This window comes from Colletotrichum lupini, chromosome 3 (assembly GCF_023278565.1).
Source record: "Colletotrichum lupini chromosome 3, complete sequence".
Classification (NCBI taxonomy): Eukaryota; Fungi; Ascomycota; class Sordariomycetes; order Glomerellales; family Glomerellaceae; genus Colletotrichum; species Colletotrichum lupini.
The window spans coordinates 4,276,670-4,291,374 of NC_064676.1; the positions used below are offsets into that span (position 1 = coordinate 4,276,670).

Sequence of the window (14,705 nt, forward strand, 5' to 3'; positions counted from 1 at the left end):
AAGAACACTCGCTCCCTTTGACTTGGTACCCAACACTGGCACTCTTTCTCTTGCGTGGCATTTCCAGCTACCATAGTGCACGGCATCATTCAGCTTAGAATATTCCGTGACTCCGTTGACCGTCTATATTTCTTTCTGATCCTCCATCCTGAGCGCCACCGTGCTTGCCCTGACACTGGTATAGGCCGTAACATTGATACATCGTCAAGCGAGAGCCGGGTCCGGCGTTCGCATTCCATACAGATGAAGAAATAACCGGACTGAATTGCTATGAAAAAGGGTATCTAAATACGCGATAAGATTGAAGCGAATATTTCATGGCCTCGGTAGAGGCACATAGATACTGCATGATCTACTGTGGTGGGTAGAACCCTTGACCACCTTGGAGGGGAGAGTGTGAATAGGGTGAGATAGACCCCTGAGAATTGTACTGGTTCTCGTCGATGTTGCTCTGTCCCATGAGTCCATCATAGGCCATGCCTACACCCATCTGCCCAGGTTGGTGTAGTCCAAGGGCGTTGTGGTCGAGTGCGGGAAAGGGCTCAGTCTCTTGTGCCAATGACATGTATTGTTGCTGGGCTCCCATATATGATGCGGCAGGCATGGTCATGTTGGTTGTGTTCTGGTATTGGTGGTTGAGACCCTGGGTTGCTCGGTTGACAGGTTGCATGCCCATCAAGTTCTGAGCCATCGGCTGACTAGTGTTCGGATACTGGGAAGAGTACATGTAGTCTGGGAACTGCGAGCTACCCGCGACCCCCGAGAACCCAAGGTTGTTCATGTTCTGGTATAAACCATTGTTATTCGCCATCATGGCGTGAGGTTGATATGACGACTGGTTCCCATAGTTGTGAATAGAGGGCTCACTCTTGACGACTGACTCGTCCAAGGGAGTTGGTGCATTAAAAGGAGCTCTGGGCGGGGGGTCTTGCACCGGGCTGATGATGGTGTCTGGCTCCAGCTCCTTGGCAGCGACCAGATGTAGGATCGGTAGACTGAGATGCTCCATATGCTTCGCCAGATGGACTGTCAACTTCTTCCATGTAGGAAACTGCTTGCCACAGAAACGGCAAGGCTCCTCCTGTGGTCTCTTCGTTGTTTCATGACGGCACTGTTCTACCTTTTGCCACGTGGGATCGATGCCGCCAGCCCGTTTGATGGCGGCTTTAGTCTTGTTCTTCGGTTCGACGAACTTGTGCTCGCGCACGAGATGCTGTAAGAAATTGTCCCGGCGGTAGCATGTGTGCCGACAGTCCTCAACGTCGCATGTCCACCACTCTAGATGCCGATGACCCTCATTCTCATGGCGTACCCAGTCGGCTTTACGCTTGAAGATCTTAGGGTCACGGCATCTGTCCCAAGTGCAAGTGAAAGGCTGTACATCCTCGTGGACATGCTTCGTCCAGTCAGAGGGCTTCTTGGGCTTCTTCAGCGTGAAGCAGAGCTGGCATTCGAATTCCGCCGGGAGGGATTGCGTAGGCGGCATAGGTATGTCCTGTGGAAAGCTATCCTTGGTAATAGCACCCTCCACAGGGGTTGAGTCTCCGTCCCCAGAGTCAGCGCCTGTTGACAGAGGGTCGATGTCTCGTGAATCGCCCTTCTGGTCGAGCAGGACTGGCCGACCACCACGAGCCAAACAGAACGATCCGCACGTGCAGGCCTGGCCAATCCCAAGATGCTTCACCTTGGCACTGAGGAGGCTCTTGTAGCGAACAACCTGCTGATGGGCGATCCGATCAACGAGATAGTTATTGTTGGTTGCCAGATCCGGATTCAGGCGGAGAACATGCGTTTGGAAGCCTGCAAAGTTTGGCGAGACATCCTGGATCAACTTGCTGGATTCCGCATTCATGTCACCATCCTCGTAAAGTTCATCCTCGTCGTCATCATCCTCATCCAGGTCAACATTTGTCGAGTTACTCTTGGCAAGGACAGCCACCGGCGGGCCGCCTGATTTCCTCCACATGCCAACCAGGTTTGAGTGTGTTTCGTTTCCGCTAGCTTTTGGTAGATCCGACTTGCTCCTTGGCCGACGAAGTGTGTTTTTGACTTGTAGACTGCCAAATGGACTCTTTGGTGATGTAATGGGCGTGCCGCCGATTGAACCATTCCGTGCGTGTGTTGTGCCAATTGAAGCCACACTGCTTCCCATGGTGACGAGAGCGGTGTTAATACTCGGCGTAGGTGTCTTCTTGGACCCCCAGCTGCCAGTTCGTGCAGTAGGTAGAAGATGAGGCAAACTCTCACGCTTCTCCATAGGGGGCGGAGCCTCCGATTTGGGAATGTTTTCGCCGTTGGTGCTCCTAGACCGTTTGAGCAAATGGCTGGCACTCGGCCGACGGACGAGGCCGCGCAAATCCTTGAGGATGCTTGGCCTACGACCTCCCTCGCCTCTGCTGATGGAAAGCTTCTTCAACAGGTTCCCACTGGTGACGTTCTCGGTGTCCATATCGATAACGCTAGGCAGACTGCGTCTTCGTGTGCCCCACGTAGCCGCTTTGGAAATGATGGATTCATTATCCATACACATTCTGTTGAAACGAGCAATTGCAGCTTGCGAAGATTCCGGCTGGTATCGATCTGTGTCTGGGCCACTGATAGGGTGTACAACGGGTGAATCACCCCAGACACGGTTCGAATTCATGATATGGAAGTCCGTAGCCGTCATCTCGCCGCCGCGAGCTGTGAAATAAGTTTGTCCAGGTTGATGGCGGTTTTCAGTCTGATTGCCAAGACGGATGCCGTCTTCCCCAGCCATGGCATCGGGGCTGGCATGCAATCTGGTCTCTGGCTGAGAAGAGGCTGCAGTTGGGTCGTTATTCAAGCTACGAGACAGCCATTGATCAACTTCCTGGTTCTTTTCCTCGATCTCACGGCGTGTCATAATGTCGTTTACGCTGGCAACTTCAGTAGAGGGTCTATTCGTCGGATCTAAACCACGGCGGCTGAATGATGAGCGTCGTGGGGTTGTCGTATCAGCGACTGGTCCTTGGGACGAGATCAAGTCACCAGCGGAGCTGAGCCCGGCAGGTGCTGTGGTCGAGTTCTCGTCATCTGGTGTAAATGTGCGCTCGATTGACTGGACCGGTTCGGTAGCATCTTTTCCCCACATGGAGACAGTCACTCGAGGACTCTGAGCAGCCATCATGGGAGGAGACGGCACTGCGCTGTCCTCACTGGAACGACCACTACCACTGAGATCTGGTGTCAATTGAGATGCGGACTGTGGGGCGAAAGTGGAAATCTGAGGAGGTTGGAATGGCCTTTGTAGCTCCTGAGGTGAGATGGATAGAGGGAGTCGCTCAGGCACAGACTTGGAAATCGTTCTCATATCGCTGCGCGGTGAAGTCGTGTGCAGTGAGGCCGTCTGCTCAGGGGTGAACGGATAGGTAGTAGCGTCCAGGTTTTTGCTTCTCGCCTGGGAAATTGTGGCCTGGCCGAAGCTGTCGGTTCTGTGTTCCGGGTCCAGGAAGGAGGGCGTACCCGCTTCAGTATTGCTAAAGTCGACGCCAAAGAAGGGGTCCAGTCCATCGTCCATATCGCTGAAGTCGCTCGAATGATATTGGCTATAGTTAGAGATAGACTCTGCTGGAGTATCGTTATAGTTGGGTGAGACGGAGCTGCTCTGCAACTGAGACGAAGGCGAGAGATGATTCGGGTCAAATGAAGTGGCAGTCAGTCGTCGTTGACCACTACTTGGTGGGGAGGGGTTGTGGGCATCGCTAGCTTGTCCATCGTGCAAGGCCGCGGGAGGTACGGCGTATGTCGAAGCCATGGCCACGACACAACGCGAGTGTATGGGGGGAGATTGTAGGAGAGGCTAATCGTGATATATAGGTTGGCTTGATGTAAAGGTACGGTAAATCAGGCGAGATGGAGCCAAAGCCGAGGACGGAACTACTCTTTGAGAGTTGTTAGAAGACAAGCGCTGTCATGTTCCGACTTGATTGTGTTGGTTGAATTGGAAGCGATCAACTGAGCAGGCTGAAGGTGGGGTTAGGCGACAGTCGCAACAGGGCTCCAGGAAGCAGTCTTGCACCAGTTTGTGGATTGGAGCAAAAGGCACGATACTGTGTTGACAAGGCGATGCGATACCACAGAGCAGTTGAATGTGGAGGAGGAAAGCAGTCGCCAGCGAGCAAGGGGGAAAGCCACGAGAAGAAGATGTGGTCGTGGAGGGCGGCGGCGTTTGCGCGGCCTAGATGTGTTGGTCGTTTCTTTGGTCCAGCGCTTATGCTTTTCGCTGATTGTGTATTCGTACCGGCGCCGTGGGGAACAACTGGGTCAAGCAACAAGCAATAGATCAAACTTGTCTAGGTATGCGAGCATTAAGGTGCTGAGGTGATTTCGAAAGCAAAAGAGTTGTTTGCGGCGTTTCGCGGTGAGGCTGAGTTGAGGTCGGTGGCAGAGAAGTATAGCCAAGATGGAAAGAGTGACAGTCGACCGGTGGAAGAACGGGGGGTGCGAGGCGGGATATGCGATAGAGTATCCGCGGGTCTTGTGTAAAGAAGCTCAGGAATCAGGGGTATGCGAGGGGGTGTACAAGACTCGATGAGATCATGCAGAGACAGTAGAACGAGGCGGAAGAGAGCCTAGGACCGGCGCATGGGTTGAATGTGGCAGAGTCGCGAGCCGGACGGGAGGCAGAGGAGGGGAGAAGGGGAGAAAAGAGTTGGTGAGACTTGTAAGAGAGAGGGAGAGGGAGAGATGATCTTGGGATGACGAGGGGAGGGATGGTTGGATAGGCGTAAGGTACGAGTACCCAGCGGGCTAACCTTGGAGAAGTAAGAGACGGTTGGGGGTGGGGATGCGATTGTGACAAGACAAGCGCGAGACAGGACGGAATTCAATCTCGAGGAGGGGCGGAAACCAATTAGAAGCCAGGTACCTGACCTACCTACCTTAGTTAATAAGGCAATTAGGCGGACATTTGCAGGTGGTGGTGGTGGTGGTGCATGGCGAAGGTACGAAGGTGCGCCCCAGGGTCAATTGAAGCTCAAGATGGGAAGGGCTAAAAAGTACGGTACCTTTTTTTCTTTTTACCTTTGGTAAAGATAGAGTACCTATTTGCTCTATGCTATCCGTACCTTGGGATGAGGTACCTTGGGTAATTTTCGACACGAGCAGAAATGGAAAGCGAGAGAAAGACTCAGGGAGAAGTGACACTACGGGAGCATGAGAGTTTCGGTACCTTGAGGTAGCTTTTCCCACTGCCCGCCAACCCACACACCCATTGAATTAGACTTGGGCAGTCTGCCTGGTGTCTCTCACTCTCCCGTCTCTCATCCAGGTTCAGCTGTCGCGTCCGGTCCGCCCTCGACGTTCAGGTTCCATTGTCTCAGTGAATAGGAAGCGTGTGGGCGGTACCTTAGCGGTAGCATGCCGGCCACTTGCGCAGCCCACCGAAGCGGGAATGCGCCACAACGCTGCCCTCTTGTCACCTAGGTTCTTTACCGATACTACGATGTCCTATGGCTACGGGGACGGAGGATTAAGGACGGACTACCTATTGGCTGGGTACGGACAACAACAAGGTAGAGATGGCATGCGGAATTGCTGCTCGTCTGTTCGCATCGTTGGTTCAGATTTGGTTCTCAAGTGTTCGGCCGAAATCTGGAGGAACCACGCCTTCTTGATCCCGAGACTCGGTTTGTACGGTCGAGAATCGCGATATTGTCAGATCAGGTACCTGACGTGCTGACCCAACTTTTGGAGGAGTCGTGATATATCGCTATCTTGCCATATTCTCATGCAAGAACCTTCCAGGTTCGAGCAGGTATTCTCGGAATGCCTTGCCTTAGTAATGCTCCTGCTCCATGCTCCATGCTTCCTTCCCGCTCATATTCATGTCGACTGCGACTTCCTCATGGCTCATGCAGCAACGCTGCCCCGCTCCGTCATGTGGGGCATTTGGGAGACTCCGAGAATTGGAAGGAACGTTCACGTCTCTGAGTGGTTGATAGCTCAATACTGCGGTACATATCCCTTAGCCTCAGTACATGTACGAAGTACCTCTCCACAGGCGCACTCGCTCGTAGGGCGGAATGGGGGCCGGGAGCGAACCAGGAGCGAACCAGATGGCAAGGGACCTGAGACCACCACCCACACCCACGGCAAATCAAAGTATCGTCTTAATTCTTCCATTTGCGCGAGGCGTTCTTCTTTACTGTCGTTGGGCGCATTTCTCTCAGCCCCAGCCCGCAGGGCAGTTTTACCTCCCCACTACAACTTTGCAACTGGAACTCCCGACCGACCGTCCTCGACCTCAGACTCAGAGTAACCTCGGACCTCACACACTCATCCCGTCACCCACTCCCCGTCTTACACTTGCGCCGCCGTATGAGCATGGATCCGACACCTACATCCATCCCACCTCATGTCTGCCATCTGGCAGCCCACCACATCTTGTCGCACAGATGCAAGCTACTGTGGCTTACTTCTGTCCCTCCACTTAGGTCACGCTCTGCTCTTACGCTCAGCGTCCGTCGCTGCACCTCACAGTACCTTAGTAGATGGGTGGCTGGATTCTTGTCCCTGGGCTTGATAATGCCACAAGGTTAGTGTCATCTCGACCTCGACACGACATTCGGTCATCGACCATCGATAAACCTTGGGTCAGCCTGTGTTCACCGAGAAGGCAGATTTCCACTTCCGGCCCTAGCTTCGTATGGTCCCTCTCACATTCTATCACCGATGCTGTCCGCCCAACACCTCATACCGACCACATACCAAACCCTTGAAAAGCGCTCGTCAGACTTACCGGCTTGCAGACGCTTGATGTCATCCGGCGGCATGTGCTTCTCGCTGAAAAGCTGCGGTAACGTACGAATGCATGCCCTTGTGGCAGATGCTACGGATAGGCATCAGCCCCTAAACAGAGTGCCGCGAATATCGACAATTGTTTCCGCTTAAGGGTCGCTCATCCATATGGCAGCAGAAACGCTTTCAGCTCGGTCGCCATATCGCTCTCGCATTCAAGAGTCTAAAAACCGAATAACCCCCCATTATCCGCTCTGCACAGGGTACGAAATACTGGGGAAAGCGACATTGGCTAGTGGGGCCTAGCACCATTATGCACAGCCGCAGCCGCCGCGATGGAACTCGGATATTTCAGTCGAGTTGGGGATCCTGGGCGAAGCAGAAGCGCTGTGTTTTTGAGCTTGACCGCTAGCCTGGCGGTGCACTCCGTCGGTCGCCGCTCCAAACCCGCGGCATCAGGGTTGCGCAGCGCCATAAACATCCCCGACCCGTCCGTCCATATCGGCGACGCCTCACGCGTTGCATTGAAATACCGGCGTTTTAATGCTCGCTTGTTGGTCTCCGTGTCTTATCTGCGGCTAATAATGATGCTCCCGCAGACCTTGATATGTATATTTATTCGTGCTCTTGGAGTGTGCCTCGAGTGAAGTCCCCATCTTCCGCCTGATCCGCGAATGGTGGGCAAGTCTCCATTAACGAGCGCCTTTCGTAAACGCGATCTCTCGGCGGTTAACTAGATTAAATCTCATCTATGAGGCATGTTCTATCGCGGGATAGACGCAGCGAATGCGTCGGTTCGACACGATGCCGAGTATGGAAAACTTTCGGCGACCTGGAACCATGAATGGACACCAAGACGCATGGATCATAATGCCAACGGATGACCTAGACTTGATCCAGACTTCTGTCAAGTCTCCCAGGCCCTGAGAGCCTCTCGAGATCTCGACATAAGTGCTATACACAAAAGAGCACGTAACCAAACAATTTTTGCAACAAATCCTGGGTGCATATATCACGATACCTAGCCAGCCATTCTGCGTCGGCGGAAGAAAGGATGCTAAGTGTAAGAAGGTACGATGAACGTATCCTCGGGGACGTCTTGGGGGCTTATCTAATCACGGCACCTGATCCACCTCGGCGACGTCGTCAACCACCACCAGCACCACCAAGAGCCAGGGTGGAGATCACCTGCCCAGAAACTCTAAAGCACTACACTTCAGCTCTCGATCTATCTACCTTACTCCGTATCTCTATGGCGATGGAGCCATTTCAGCCCTGAATTTCGCCATTCGTTGACTTGACTATTCGGCTCCCGCCGCCTTCCAATTGGCTTCGTTTCTTCCAGTGAAGGAGCCGTACAGATACTACGCAGCTGCAAAAGCGGCTCAGTCGCAATCCAATATAGCTCATCGAGACTGCAACCTCGTAGATATCCTGACCCGGACTGCTCGGGGACCAGCATCGTGGTATAAGAGCCTCTCAAACACTTATCATTACAATGTTTCAGGTTCGTATTCCCATCTCGAAAGAGAGCATCTTCTGCAATGCCACATCGAGGTCTACAGTCACCGACTTTTTTCGTAATGAACTACCGCAGCTCACCATCGCCTCTTCTCATCCTTACAGCCAAACCCCCAAGACCACCTTCACCTGCGCCTCCACCGCGCCCGTTCCGTAATCCTAACCGCCGAGGAGTGAGTCTCAACCTCCGTTCCTCTCAAAAACCTCTCCCATCATTGACAGTATTGACCCTTCCCCTCCCCGCGCCAAAAAGACTCGTCGAGATCCGCGCCGCCCAACGAACCTTCGAAGGCGCCTACATGCGCACAGCCCTCTCCCAATTCTCCTTCGCCCTCATCATCCTCAAAATCTTCACCTCGGAGTTCTACGCCATCGGCGCCCTGTTCGCCGTCTACGGCGCCGCCGTCATGCTCGTCGCCATCTTCCGCCGCCACGAGGGCAACCGCCAGTTCTTCACGAGCCCCAAGGTGGACGAGGGCAGCGGCGTCGCGAGCGGCGGCGTGGTGCGCAAGTTCCGCACGAGCGGGAACAGCGTCGCCATGCTTACCGTCTTGAGCCTTGCTGCGTATGTTACGCTTTTGGTGCTTACGTGGCAGCTTGTGCAGTGATGTGAGGGGTGAAAGGGGAAGGGGGGAGTTGGATGAGTAAGTAAGCTGGTCTGGGTTTTTGTGGTTTTTTTGTGATGGGAGGATGGAGTTTTGGTGATTACGGCTGCTGGTATCTCTTCTGTCTATAAAATGTACGAGGTCGCGGTGATTTACTCTCATTAAATCATGTACCCTGAATCTCAGATTCCGATCTTAACCACTAATTAAATCATCAAGGTTCTCCAGAGTAGACCAAAGACAAAGTCAGGGCTTTCCGTGACTTCTCTGTCCTCTGCCATATACTCTCAGCCTAGATATCAGAAACTCAGCGCCATGCCAAACATCCGATGGTCCAGAATCGCAACACAGATGTGGGTGACGGGTATCAGCAGTACCAACCATATTGTCACTACCAATGGATACCTATCAACGGTGATCAGGACGTCGAATCCTTGGAGAGGTCTAGTCTCAACAATTAGATACTCGTACGCCTCAGGCAGCCTGTAATTTTGTCAGGGAAATGGGATCTCCGTCTACAACGTCACTAGAGGAAGGGGGTTGAAAGGTGTTTCTCAATTACGGGATCTTGATTTGAAGCAAGACAAAGGGGTACACATCACTGATGAAATGTCCGAAACTGGGTTCCCCGTCTCCATACGAAACAAATCGCGTCCAGTGAGAGTAATCCCATCCAAATCCAAACCTAAAGTTACTTGTTCGCAGTGTATTTCAGTAAGCTAGACATGTCTCCTTGGCCTATCATGCATCATGCGTTGGGACTCGCGGGCATGGGTACCTGAGTGAGTCCAATGTATTTTCCGCCTAGTCTCGACCTTTACCCGTCTTCCCATCGACTTGGCATTTGGGGTTCATCACCGAATACAAAACCATGGACTGCCTCTCAGGGTAGAAGGGCAAACAGGTAACAGCAACCCTCAGCGCGACCCCTCACTGCAAGAGCCCAACAGGGTTGTGAGCTTGATCTCACAAAGACAAGAAGAGAGCTTGATAGGTCCAAAAGTAAATTCAAGAGGACCAGAGAAGAATGAACGGGCTCAATACCAAAATCTGGATTGAAGTATTCGCCACTTTCCGAGGAAAGTTCTCGGAGGTTAGGGAATTCTATGTACTGATAAGACGCGCGCTCGAGAGAAAAGAAGGGCAAAGAAACCAAAACGGCTGTATGATAAGAATGTTGAACTGTGCATTGAAGGAGATTTGTTGAAGTGAAGAAGAGAAAACAGAAGAGGAAGCAACTAAAGGCGAGCAACAGGTAAGCGTCATGATGACGCCGGTGGTATAAAATGCGCGTGTGTCTCCAGACCCGACAAATGCGATCCCTCCCCTTTTTGTTTTCGAAGCCTGCCTCATCCACTTGCCGTCGCTTCTGTACTTCCCATAGCTCCTCAATGCTAGCTGCGAATATAAACACGACAGGCAAAGGGAAGACTCTTCGTCCGACTGTACGGCGCTGCGGATCGCCGCGCCCGGCCCGAGTCTCCCGTCTCACGGTGCGTTCCCGAGACAAAAAGTGACCTCGTATTCCGCCTAGGTATAAGTAGGCTCCTCCCCCTCCCCGCTTGCTCGGCATCGACCATGCGCCTTGCGCTCGGGGCCCCGCAACATTCCTTCCGCGATGTGCTTGCATTTAAATCTGACGTCTGCCAGCAACACGTTTCGTGCGATCCCAGCATTGCAGAGCCGTTATCGGCATGCCAGTGTCCCTTGATCCTCGCTTGAAAATGGGCCATATGGTTGCTGTTGCTTTTGAATCCCTCAAACCCCCATTGATTGTTTTCTGTCGTTTCTCGTTCCAGGACTGTCAAGGCTACCGTTTGGAACATTTTTTCCGGTTTCGCATGAATTTGAACTACTCTCCTATCTTTTCTACTTAGCCTTATGTTTGCTTAGGGTATTTTGTTTTTCTCGTTCTTCTCTCTTTTCTCGGCCATGGGCTCCGTCTCGTCCCCTTTATGCCGTGTGCCAACTTCGATGGAGTTTGAAGCAGAAGAAGGATGTTTGGAACCGGGGTTCTCAGGGCTTTCCGTTGATGATGTAGCAAGGTTGTGGCTAGGAAGTGCCTAGCTTCCGCTACTGTTGTCATAAGCTGTCCAAGTGTCGTATCCCTCGGATGGCCTAGGATAGCCGTAGGGGGGCTGCTGCTGCTGCTGCTGCTGTTGCTGTGGCCAAGTACCGTAACCTGAAGGCGGGTTGGCACCTGCAGACATGGAAACAGTGTGCGGGTCCATAGTTGGGAAACTTGTCGCAATCGGGTTCGTGTACATGTCGGTCGTCATCGCCGCCGAAGACCTTCTGGGGAACTGCCGGCCCTGGTGTGACATCGTGGGGTATTGTGTAGGTATCTGTGTGCCTCTTGGGTATGCCATAGGGTTCCCTATTGTGAATGACGAATAGCCCATATTGTTTTGAGCATTGATGTCTGCGTTGCTCCAGCTGGCCGATGGTGGGGCTTGAGATGTATACGGCGAGAACGACGGAGACGGAGTAATCGGGGACTGTTCAGCGTAAGACTTCTTCGTTTCCTTCAAGTCACCTGACTTTGTTGCATAGTTGGAACTAACATCTGGTGATGCCCAGTTCGTGATTTGGGGATTCGCAAAATCGTAGGGCTGAGAAGACGCTGTAGTGCTCGAGACAGGCACTGTTCGCTTGTTAGCTATTTGACATATCTCCGGGATGCGTGGAAACTGGCCTGTGGGGTCCTGACCAAGATTTACGGCTGCAGAAGTCTGGATAGTTGTCGGTAGTACGTTTTGTGACGAGGGCAGAACTCCTCCTTGATGGTGCTGATAGTGTTGGGATCCTTCTGGGGCTTGTCTAGGAAGTACAACGGGAGAAGACGATGCGGAAGCGGTGTTAGATCCCCCGGCAGGTCTCGATTGCGCTTTGGGTTTTGCTTCAGTCATTTGAGACGGCGCCTGGTCTACAGGGAAGAAGCTACAGTCCTTCTTCAACCTGATGCAGTTCCTACATCGGCCATCACCTTGTACCTCTGACATTATGCACCGAATTTTCCGCCTGCGGCAATGTCCTTGACGTTGCTGCCGTCAGTACAAATTCAGAAGAGACGCGAGAGGACGGGCACAACACTCACCACAAGCTACCGAGGTCCGGTGATAGCCCAGCTTGTTCCTCTTCTTGTCCCCAGCTTGGCCAGACTGACTTGAATCAGAGATATTGGCCTGCCGCAGTCTGACATTAGGCTTGTTCATGGAGCGTTTCGATTTTCGACGACTCGCCTGTAAGATGGAATCTCTACGCTCCTGGTCTGTTGGCTCGTGGGTCCCCTGGTCCATCGATGCTTGGCCTGAGCCTGGTGCGTCGTAGCTAGGCGCGAAGCCAGAATTGGGGACCTCCATGTCGGAACCGAGGGGAAGAAAATGCGAAGGATATGGGTAAGACATGATGGAACCCTGCACTCCAAAGTCGGTGACGTTGCAAAGTCGAATCCTTCTCGGGAAGTTAGGTCCATATAAAGGTCGGAGACCTATACTGCTATACCCTTGATAAACCTGTTGATGTCGAAGCGTCACACCATAGAGATGCGGAAAGGCGTTTCGAGGTGTTGGACCCTTTAGGCTGGCGATACAGTTTAGAATCCGGGCGTAACGTTGGTCGAGCCCTGCTGATGTTGGTCCGGAATCGAGGCTTCGTAGAAGCAATCAACGAAGATGCAGTGCGTTCTTGACGTTTGTCAACAGACACTTCTTCGAGGTGTCAACGAGGGGGCTACCCAAATGACGGGTCAAGATTTGCCGTTGATGTCGCGTTGGGTGCGGTACGGATAGAGCGCGGTTATGACCGATGCGGACACGGCACAAAGCGATGCCAGGGACGGACCAATCGAGATGATTTGAGTGGTCCAGCTAAGCTGCGAGTGCGGTAACGGCCAGGATGGTGTACCAAAGTCGGGAAGCTTTCTGAATGGGCTGCCGTCAAAATTGGGTCGGCTCCCCAAGTTTTTCCCGGTTCCGTGGGCTGATGATTACCACCCAAGTTGGGTAGGAAGGGGGTAGTCTAATAACAGCAACTGCAGACAGCGTATACCTGAATTCTCTGCGTTGGGATGCGTGTCATGCCGCTGTGGAAGTTTATGTCGAGGGTATATTGGGTCGAGTCGGTTAATGGTGATGCTTGGGAGGTGTGACGTGGAGACAGAAAGACGAAGGTATCGAGCCTGAGAATGAGACCAAGACGTGGTCAGACAAGATTCAACCCTAAGTATGGTTTTGCATGATGTAAAGGCCAACCACGAAGGAGGAAAGAACGCACGAGGGAGAGATGACGAAAACATCCGAGAAAAGAAAAGAAAGGCACGTACCTTGCCAGTTAGAGGCTGCTGAACGATAGCGACTTGCTTCCTTGTTTCTCTGGGAAACCACCAGGACTACAACGGCAACAAGGGTGTCAACAACATGCTTTTGGTCTTGGGCATCCAGGTCAAGTTTTTGAAGTCGCGCCGTTATAGGGGAATGGGGCATCGATGGTGTGTACCTGATCTTTGGAGATGGTCGTCAAGGAGAAAACCGCCAATAGGCTTGCAATTCTAGACAGCAAATGCCTCTCGAGTATCAGGAACCCAGCCTTGGCTGTGTAATTCCCTCAACCTTGATATCCCAAATTTGAGTTCCTTCGGGGGCTCGCAAGTGTAAACAGGGTTTCTGGTTCACTATAGTAGTCGGTCAGAAGGTAGATGCAAGGCACCAACGGACAAGACGATTGAGGAGCAAATGGATAGAAACCAAGTAGCTTGTGGAGCATCAGGGAACCAGTCTCCAAGTGAATACACCAAAGGGGAAAGCACTCTGATGTTTACATACCTTGCTTGACGTGTGGCTGCATTCAGGGAGTGCCCAAGTAGTACCACGCAGCTAGAACGTTGTGTTCGAATGCGAATGGACCGCGGCAGATGGATGTACCGTTCCAGCGCCACCAGATGAGAATCTCGGCTTATTAGTTGAATGTACGCGCTAACAGGAACGCTCTAGATGATTGATGGACGTTTGGTGACAACTGTACGTGGGGGCCAGGTAGCTTGTCTCAGACAGCAGATAGGATGCTTCCGATTCGCCCGTCTGTTTACCGCCTCTTAAGACTCGTCTGATCGTAGGGCAGTCTCTTCGAGGCTGAGACGAAGACGACGGGCCACGAGTTCGAGCCTGTGAGCCTTTGAGACTTTCGGAGCAGTCGTCGAGAGAGTGAGATGAGTTGCAAAGACTCGAGAGCTGAGTTGCTTAGGTGTGGAGCTAAGATGGTAGATGTGGCGGGTTTATAGAAAAGGGTTGTAGCGATCTCAGTGGCGAGGGGCTCGCTGGAATCCTTCGGTCATTGGAGGAGGCCGGTGTGAGAATTTTCAAAAGAGTCCAGTCTTGTAGGGATGCAAAGCTGGTCAAATGGGGAAGACCCTGAAAACCTGGTTCTGGTCCCTTCCTGCTTCGGTCCACTCTGACATCGAATGATGATGCTCGGCCCTCTGCTTGCGTCTGCCGTGTGAGGATGGAAAGAGGATTGTAAATGAGGTCTCAGCCAGAGAGGTTGAACCAAACTCTAGACATAGAGAAGTGATTCAATAATGACAAGGGGAGAAGAACAAGGAGGTGCGGCGGGACGGCATGCAGTTGGCAAGAAGTTGAGGAAATTAGAGAATACAGCCAGAGGCCAAAGTCATCAGGCCGTTCTAATGACCCCAGAGTCCAGGCGAAAATGGAAAGTCAAGAAGAGCAAATGGGCTTTTGGATTCTGAAAAAGGTATCCTGAAACTGCTTCTCGAAAAGCGCTTGCCCAGAATAGTCTTTGTCCTTCTTCCCTTACCTTTCT

At 52.5% G+C, this 14,705-nt stretch overlaps 4 protein-coding genes across 4 annotated transcripts; 1 reads left to right on the forward strand and 3 right to left on the reverse strand.

The window, feature by feature from the left end:
* Positions 1-352: 352 nt before the first annotated feature.
* On the reverse strand, positions 353-3,775 carry CLUP02_06049 (C2H2 finger domain-containing protein; the record flags this gene model as incomplete). The annotated part of the gene is made up of 1 exon (XM_049285053.1): positions 353-3,775. One exon carries the CDS (start codon positions 3,773-3,775, stop codon positions 353-355), a length of 3,423 nt encoding a protein of 1,140 aa, XP_049142196.1.
* Positions 3,776-5,129: 1,354 nt separating this feature from the next.
* Positions 5,130-8,888, forward strand: CLUP02_06050 (uncharacterized protein; the record flags this gene model as incomplete). Its single annotated transcript, XM_049285054.1, has 16 exons — positions 5,130-5,159; positions 5,243-5,694; positions 5,767-5,975; positions 6,039-6,123; positions 6,192-6,378; positions 6,456-6,500; positions 6,562-6,822; positions 6,861-6,980; positions 7,056-7,312; positions 7,404-7,444; positions 7,516-7,570; positions 7,649-7,762; positions 7,920-8,050; positions 8,105-8,266; positions 8,325-8,433; positions 8,534-8,888. The coding sequence occupies 16 exons, from the start codon at positions 5,130-5,132 to the stop codon at positions 8,886-8,888; spliced, it is 2,613 nt and encodes an 870-aa protein (XP_049142197.1).
* Positions 8,889-9,184: 296 nt separating this feature from the next.
* CLUP02_06051 (uncharacterized protein) lies at positions 9,185-10,711 on the reverse strand (the record flags this gene model as incomplete). Its single annotated transcript, XM_049285055.1, has 6 exons — positions 9,185-9,368; positions 9,448-9,504; positions 9,581-9,623; positions 9,701-9,761; positions 9,820-10,495; positions 10,542-10,711. The coding sequence occupies 6 exons, from the start codon at positions 10,709-10,711 to the stop codon at positions 9,185-9,187; spliced, it is 1,191 nt and encodes a 396-aa protein (XP_049142198.1).
* Positions 10,712-10,948: 237 nt separating this feature from the next.
* On the reverse strand, positions 10,949-12,426 carry CLUP02_06052 (uncharacterized protein; the record flags this gene model as incomplete). Its single annotated transcript, XM_049285056.1, has 3 exons — positions 10,949-11,919; positions 11,983-12,301; positions 12,424-12,426. 3 exons carry the CDS (start codon positions 12,424-12,426, stop codon positions 10,949-10,951), a joined length of 1,293 nt encoding a protein of 430 aa, XP_049142199.1.
* Between the last annotated feature and the right edge of the window lie 2,279 nt (positions 12,427-14,705).